Source organism: Polyodon spathula, unplaced genomic scaffold (assembly GCF_017654505.1).
Source record: "Polyodon spathula isolate WHYD16114869_AA unplaced genomic scaffold, ASM1765450v1 scaffolds_633, whole genome shotgun sequence".
Taxonomy (NCBI): domain Eukaryota; kingdom Metazoa; phylum Chordata; class Actinopteri; order Acipenseriformes; family Polyodontidae; genus Polyodon; species Polyodon spathula.
Window position 1 is genome coordinate 375900 of NW_024472122.1, and position 7188 is coordinate 383087.

General features: G+C 42.1%; 1 protein-coding gene across 23 annotated transcripts in view; it reads left to right on the forward strand.

Moving 5' to 3' along the window:
- The window catches only part of LOC121308287 (protein 4.1-like), a 53305-nt gene extending 46123 nt beyond the window's left edge, over positions 1–7182 (forward strand). For 14 of the 23 annotated variants that reach the window (XM_041240587.1, XM_041240586.1, XM_041240581.1 and 11 more), the window contains one exon: positions 5686–7182. In XM_041240587.1, the coding sequence (XP_041096521.1) occupies positions 5686–6237 (552 nt within the window). In that variant the 3' untranslated portion in view covers positions 6238–7182. Of the gene's footprint in view, positions 1–395; positions 447–813; positions 4068–5580; positions 5632–5685 lie in introns of those variants that run through there. The other 9 variants (XM_041240602.1, XM_041240604.1, XM_041240594.1 and 6 more) reach the window with 8 other exon arrangements.
- The last annotated feature ends 6 nt before the right edge of the window (positions 7183–7188 follow it).

Below are 7188 nucleotides of genomic sequence, written 5' to 3' on the forward strand. Positions count from 1 at the left end.
GGGCTTGCTCCGAGGGAGTACGTTATTCAAGATAACTGTGATGCTTCATGCCTGTACTGTGTTACTCTTTAATATCAGTCCCTCATTTCAAACGCATGTGGGTTTATAGATACATAAAGGGGAATCCCACAGTGAGCTTCTGAATTGATGACAAGGAATTGTACTATACTGTTTGATATTTCACTATCTGTTTATGTGCAAGACAGAAATGTGGAGGTAGCACTGCTCTACTTGACTTCTTTAATGAGACGAGTGCCATCTTTGAGAGGGTGTGGGGGTAGACAGGCTGCTGCTGCTTCTCTCTGCTGTGTTGTGTGCTTTTGTCTTTTCTCTTTCCAATACCCATACTCTGTGTATCTGTGTGTGTGTGTGTGTGTGTGTGCGTACGTGCACAGGTGACGAGACCAGCTCTCCCGTCCTCAGACACACAGGTTGGTGGCCCAGAGGTAAAGTTGCACTGATTTGCGCTGGTATGGCAGAACTGCAGGAATATCATTTCAAATGTTTTTTTAAAAAGCAAAGCTATTGCTATGGCCCACACTTGCTGCCCTCGAGCACCGAGTTGCATTCTGCTGACGGCATCGCTGTTTGGAATCCTATCGCCGCTTCCCACCACTGGCTCTGCTACGGCTTTTCACACGCTTGAAGCAAACGCATGGCTGAAAAAAAAAAAAAAAAACTCAAGCTGCATGACTCTATAACCAGTCCATTTTAGAGGAATAACTGACTCCCCTCTTCTTCTTTGTTGTTTTTCCTTTCTTCCATCGTCCCTCCCTTTCCCTCTTCATACATTTTTTTTTTTTTTTTTTAAAGTCCTGTTCTGCTGCTCAGAGTCCAGTCTCCTGTCGACCACTGTCTCCTCTTTCCCCCACAGGGGTTTACAAGGAAGTGGCCCCCAGACTACCGAGTGAGCCCAGCCACCTCAACCAACTCCATCACCTCCGCACACGTTTTTTTCTCTCATAGGTGCAAAACGTGTTGTATCTGTTAACACAGCCCATAGAAAGCCAGAAATCTCTAGCAAAGAGCCCACAGTCTTGCCAGGGTAAAGCCTGAAGCCCTCTTACACCTGTGGTTATTGCCCAAGGCACAGTTTCTTTTAATTAGATGCAGTACATGCTAACAGTACCTGGAGCAGAGCAGCAGGTTTGTATCACAGCCAGAGCAGAGAATCTGAGCTTGCACCAGTAGCAAACTGTAAAAGGGTTTTATGCAGCTTAATTCTGTACTGGCTTCAATACAAAACGTTGACATATCCTTTTATGGTGTTTTGAGAGATGGGGAGAATGTAGTTTACAGTATGTGAAACTACAACCGTGGCACAGACTGCGTCGAGGTCACAAGCCCACACAGCAAGCAGTATGGACCTAATGTAAATATACAGGTATGATCAATGAATCATGCACTGACAAACCTGAAAGGGTTAAAATAAACCGTTTTGAACCAAGCTTAAACCAACGAAGCATTGTAGCTTAAACTCTGTTTCCATACGCAGTTTGATTTATTTTACCAGGCACTTATAGATCTGGTTCTGGCAAGATTGCAGGACAGAGGTGGCGGCCAGTACTGGGGTTGAATTACGGGCACAGTTTTAACCAAGCCAAAGTTTTTTGGTGCTAGGCTGAAAACGTTGCTACTTTGGGGCACCCTTTATTTATTTATTAGCTGAGTTTAGTGACACAGTTTGCCTGTCATTTGTTGACCTGTTTTAATTTGAAAGCGGAGTAAATGTTTACACAATATCAGTAAGTGCCTTTTGACCAATAAGTTGAGGAGAATCCCTGAAAACTCAACGCAGCCACCACTGTTTGGCTTGGTTGATCCACTGTGTGTGTTAGACCAAATGCACTCCAGTGAGTACCATAGTTGAGGACAAGAAACATTTTTCACTGCATAACCCTCAAAGGATGTGATTTCATCCAAGTATTAGAATTGGGGATGGCTCAAGGCCTTTACATTCCTTGCCTGCTGGTCCTTCAAAGTCTCCCATCTTCAACTCTATTAGACTTTCAAACACTCTCTCAAGGGAGGGCATCCATTATTCCCCCTAAGGTTGCTGCTTGATTTGTGGACTTTGGATAGCCCCTCTCCCAAATAATGAACCCTGCTGAACCTGGGCGAATAAGGCATGCTACTTTCGAATCCCACTTTGAGCGGGGTTAATTGTTTCATACAGCTTCAGCCTTCAGATACGACCTAGCGGCACAGCTTTCCACTGTGGTTGTGGCTACGCTGTTTCTGTCAAACCCAGATCCCCCTTCTTTTTGCATTTGTTTTCCTTTGCACACCCTCCTCCTCCTCTCTCTCACCCCTTTGTACCAGTCACACTGGCATTTCACATCTCCCATTTGTTCATCTCTTTCTGTCTCTCTTGATCTTCTGTCACATTAAGCAGACAAAGGGACGTCCTCTATTAGTACAGGAAGAAGAGCCAGTAAGAGAGAACGGGAATCTTCCACTCGGGACAGAGAAGCAGGAGGAACCGTCCCGAAAGGTTTCCATTGTGATCCCAGAGGATGCCAAGCGATACAAACCCTGCCAGCTCTATTCTGTGAACCTGCAGCTCCCTGGTGCCCCTTTTCTAATGTCCTTGCTCATAGTCCTGGTGCTAACCTTCTGGTGGCTGATCTTTATATGAAAGGGAGAACAGTTCTTGCAAACCTTAACTCTTCATCAGCTATTCATACCTCTTGTGATTCTTGGAAACTTGACTGAAAGCTGTGAGCAAGCTTGGGAGAGCGTGTGCTTACTGTCCAACTCTGTTCCTTCCTGTTCATCTGATTCTCTGGCATGGGAATGGATTGCCCCTTTTCTTCTCTCTATACCCTCTGTCCCAACCTGCAACAAAGACTAATCCTCAGACCTTAACTTGTAAATCTTTTACGTGACTGGAAAAAGAAAGCACTTGTTTCATTGCAGATGTAAATGGACTTCTTCTGCTTGGATTAATCTGTATGTGTTTTTACTGTTTTGTTTATGTATATCTCTCTCTCTAGGCGTGGGTGGAGTGGGATTCCTAAGTCTGTTGAAGTGTAATAATAACATTGATCGCAGTGCAGTTTAGTGATTCAGAGTTGCAGCGGTACTGGTTTTGAATCTCTGACTCTCGCTCCTCTCAGTGCTAGACATTCTCCCCCTTATTGTAAAGCAGTCTATCAGGCTCCCACAAGGACCACAAGGCAGATTCTCAGTTAAACGACAGTGTCGAACAGGGTATGCCCCTTTCCATGTCATCTTGCTAAAACAAAGGGGTGGTAAGATTCGCATAGAAGGACTGCTCCCTCTGGAGTTTGCTGTCTTAAATGTGTGATCTTGTGTTTTACAGGATGAAATTCCTTTCTGAGCATATGTAATGTAGGAGTGCTTGGCTGTGCAGCAGTTCCTTTGTGGGTTTATGTACTTGAAGCTATTCACCCTGTCTTACCCTCACTGAAGCGATTGACCGCATCATTTTGTCCTAAACATGTCGGTGTTGCAAAGCACAGTTAATCACAACTGTGCAAGTTTGTAACACGAAGCAAAGGCGTTTAGGTGAAACGGCTTTATTAGATTAGATTGTGCCGTGTGTGTTCACAAAAGTCAGTGAATATGGAGTTTTATTTATAGTATAATCTTCAGATGCATTAAAACTGGTTATTTCTATGCAGCTGGTGTAACTAGATTTGCAGAGAATATATCCATTCATTGTTTTGTGAAGCTGTGCGTACACATAATCGTATCATACGGCAGTGCTGTATCAGATGAACTGCTGTACTCGTGGAACTCTCTCTTGAGTAGCATTCATATATAATAAATATGTGCTTCTATTAGAACTGTCCACCAAAGATGGAACAACCAGCACAGTCTTCATGGGGAGTCGGTGCTAATAGAAGGAGGTCCTTAAACTCGTCTGAAGGAGTGAGTCTACTCCTAGTAGTCTTGACTTTCTGACAAAAGTTGAAAGAGTTTATCAGCCATCCTAGGCAGGTACTCCTTGGACAGAAACTGTGTTGTTACTAATTTGACAATAAAGCTGCTGTAACAAAGCTGTACAGTATTTTATATTTGCAAGCAGTTGGTATTGTCCTTGTGTACTTGTTGGCATGTAATACTTGTATATACTGTATAAATTTTATATATATATATATATATATATATATATATATATATATATATATATATATATATATATATATGTGTGTGTGTGTGTGTGTGTGTGTATATATATATATATATATATATATATATATATATATATATATATACTGGTTTGCACTTTATTCGAAGGAGAAGAAAATCTTAAAATCGACTGTGTGCTAAAGTGTGCCCTGAATTCTGTTACATTGTTGCAGCAAGGCTCGAAATAGAGACCTAAGAATTACTGACACCTTCTGGTCAATTTGGATTTGCAAAAACAATTGCTTATTTTTATGTACAAGGTGTATGACTTTTTATTTATTTATTTATTTATTTTTAGTTCTTTTGGTTGCTAATGCTATCGTGGTGTGTTTGTTTTTTACTTGCATTTATAACTTTCTAGATGTTTGAATGTATATTTTTTGCTTTTTATTGTTTTTGAAGAGGTTTGGTTAGCTAACTTGCCATTTGTGACAGTTTGCTTTGCCTTGGATATTTTATAAGGGTGTTTAAATTGTTTTTCACTTAAGGGTAAAGAAGAAAAAAAATATCGGATGAAAGACATGTTCGAGCCTTGCCTCCTGTTTACTGAACCGTGTGCTCTTAACCCTGGCATTGTGTGTTCTGATATTTTATTTTGCCTTGTAAATATATGACACAAGCACTAATAAACCCTTAATCTGAGAACAGAGGGGTGTTGGTACATTTTATTACTACAAGACACTTGACTGTCATTAAAAGCAGAAACACAGTCAAATTTGTATTTCAGCACCGTAGTAAAATGCAGATCAAAACAGTTGAGATGCATATTATGTACTGTATTTATTAATACTTCTAGTGTAGCAACCAGGGTAATACTCTTTTTATCTCAGCTAGTATAGACCTCAATTGGGAACCAGAATGTTACGGGTTCTAATCCTGAAATTCTCTGTGTAAGGTTGTAGTAGTTCTCCACTTACATTGGTGGTGGTAGTGGGATACCGAAACTGACTGGTCACATGTACGAGAGTCTAATTTCACAGGGAAGACAGAATTTATTCCTGCAATTGTTACTTCACTTGAGCTTATTGGTGCACACACAGTATTTTTCAGGGGGTTTATATTTTATCTTTTCAAATTTTTTATATTGGTGAAAATCCCTGATCTACTGAACTTGTTAGATTGTGACAAACCGCTTCAAGCCCAACACTGGTCGGAAGGGTGCAAAGATAGGACGCGTCTGACTGTATCCTGAACAAGGAGGTATCGCCAGCCAACACAAACCAGTGAGCTGTAGAATCCAGGTACCAAAATTGAGCCAGCCTGGGACAGGGCTAGTTGCAATCTTGATGCGTTTCAGACCACCTTTACCATCACACACTTCCGAAATTTGTGCTCATGAAATAGTGTGGGACTGTGGTACTAGCACCCTTGCAGATTGCCAAATTAAAAAAAAAAAAAAAAGTCTGTTTTTGTGGTCCACAGGAGGGAGTGGGCAGCATGACAGAGGGAATTAGCTGACTACGCCACTTTCGGGTACTTTTTTTGATAACCTTTTTGCTTTGGCATTATTGTATTTTTTTTCTGTAGAGTGTGAGTGAAAGTACTAAGAAAGAGGAGATTGGGGAGGAAGAGTGTGGGGAGGAAACGGCTCTTGAGGAAAATCGGGGTGTTGCAGCTCCAGCAGGCTCCTCTTCCTCAGAGACCAGTGAGGAGGAGGAGGAGGAGGAGGAGGAGGAGGAGGAGGAACACGGGTCTGGCTCCTTTCTCCACAGCAAGGAAGAGCTGTGCTGGCAAGCTGGGCCGGAAGCCAGCCTGAAAGCACCTCAAGCCTCAGCAATGCTTGAGGCCGTATCTCCAGACCGCTCTGTCGCGGAGGAGAATCCTGTAGATGACCGAGCTGAGAGCAGGCAATCGGAAAAGGAGCCGCCTTTAGAGGTTACAGGAGATTATTCCACCTCCTCCCCAGAGTACCAAAGAACCCCTTACCTCATTCGCTGTTTCCAGGTAGTGCTTAGGCAAGCTGGCCAATTGCTCCCTTCCTTCTCTTCTGTCTGTAATCTATACGGTGGAGGGAAGAACAACTCAAGACACTGCAGCAGACCCCAGACTTTGGTGCCAGGAGTTGGAATTTGTGTTTAATCAGTTGTCTCTTTTTAGTCCTGATGCTTTCAAACAAGATCTTCCCATCAAAAGATTTCGTTAGAATCCGTAGATTTGTAAGAAGTTAGCTTGTACCTCTATTAAACATTCCTTAAACTCAGACTGAGGCAACGTTGAAGACACTGAGAAAGACTTTTAGTCAAAGCATTTGTCGTTGGATTTATTGTGTTGTTTTTTTTTTATATAGTTATGGATGATGGGATACATAGCTGATCTATAATGCAAAGATGAGCTGTCCTCTTCCAGACTCCGAGCCCTCACTGGTTATCCTGCTGCAGTGTCATTGCGGTTACTGGTCACTTCAAAGAAAGGGAGTCTCTCTCGTCAAGGTGGTGGCAGCGGGGGTCCTAATTGGCAATCGTGCACGGGTGCATTCTGGGAGGTTGATTGGGTCTTGGTTTGATCTCGACTGCTATAAAAACAGACGCTTATTTGTTTGGTGTGTACGAATTGTCTCGGGTGATTGTGGCTCTACTCTCCTACTTGTGGATCATGATCAATTCTTGTGATTTATTTATTGATTTATTGATCAGTGTGTTTCTGCTTTGTGAATCTACTCTGATATGGTAACTGCATAAGGAATAGGCCACTGATCTTGTACTAGCAGCAGATAATGCATCCAGACATTGCACTGGGGAAGTGCATAGATTTGTACCCGATACTAAAATTTATTTTATTCAACAGGGGTGTAGTTAAGATCTCCTATAGCAGGAAAATGGCAAAAATAGCAATTCGAGATTCAAACCCTGTAAAAGTTTTACCTGCCACTTCTGGAAAAACAGGAATTTACAAAATAAAAAGGATTTTCTTAGATAAGCCCCCCCCCCCCCCAAAATAGAGTTTATACCACAAGACATTTCAACAATGTAGGAGTGATGTCATCTTTTATATAGTGGATATCTCTAAGGTAAGGGGCAAACACAAGCGGTA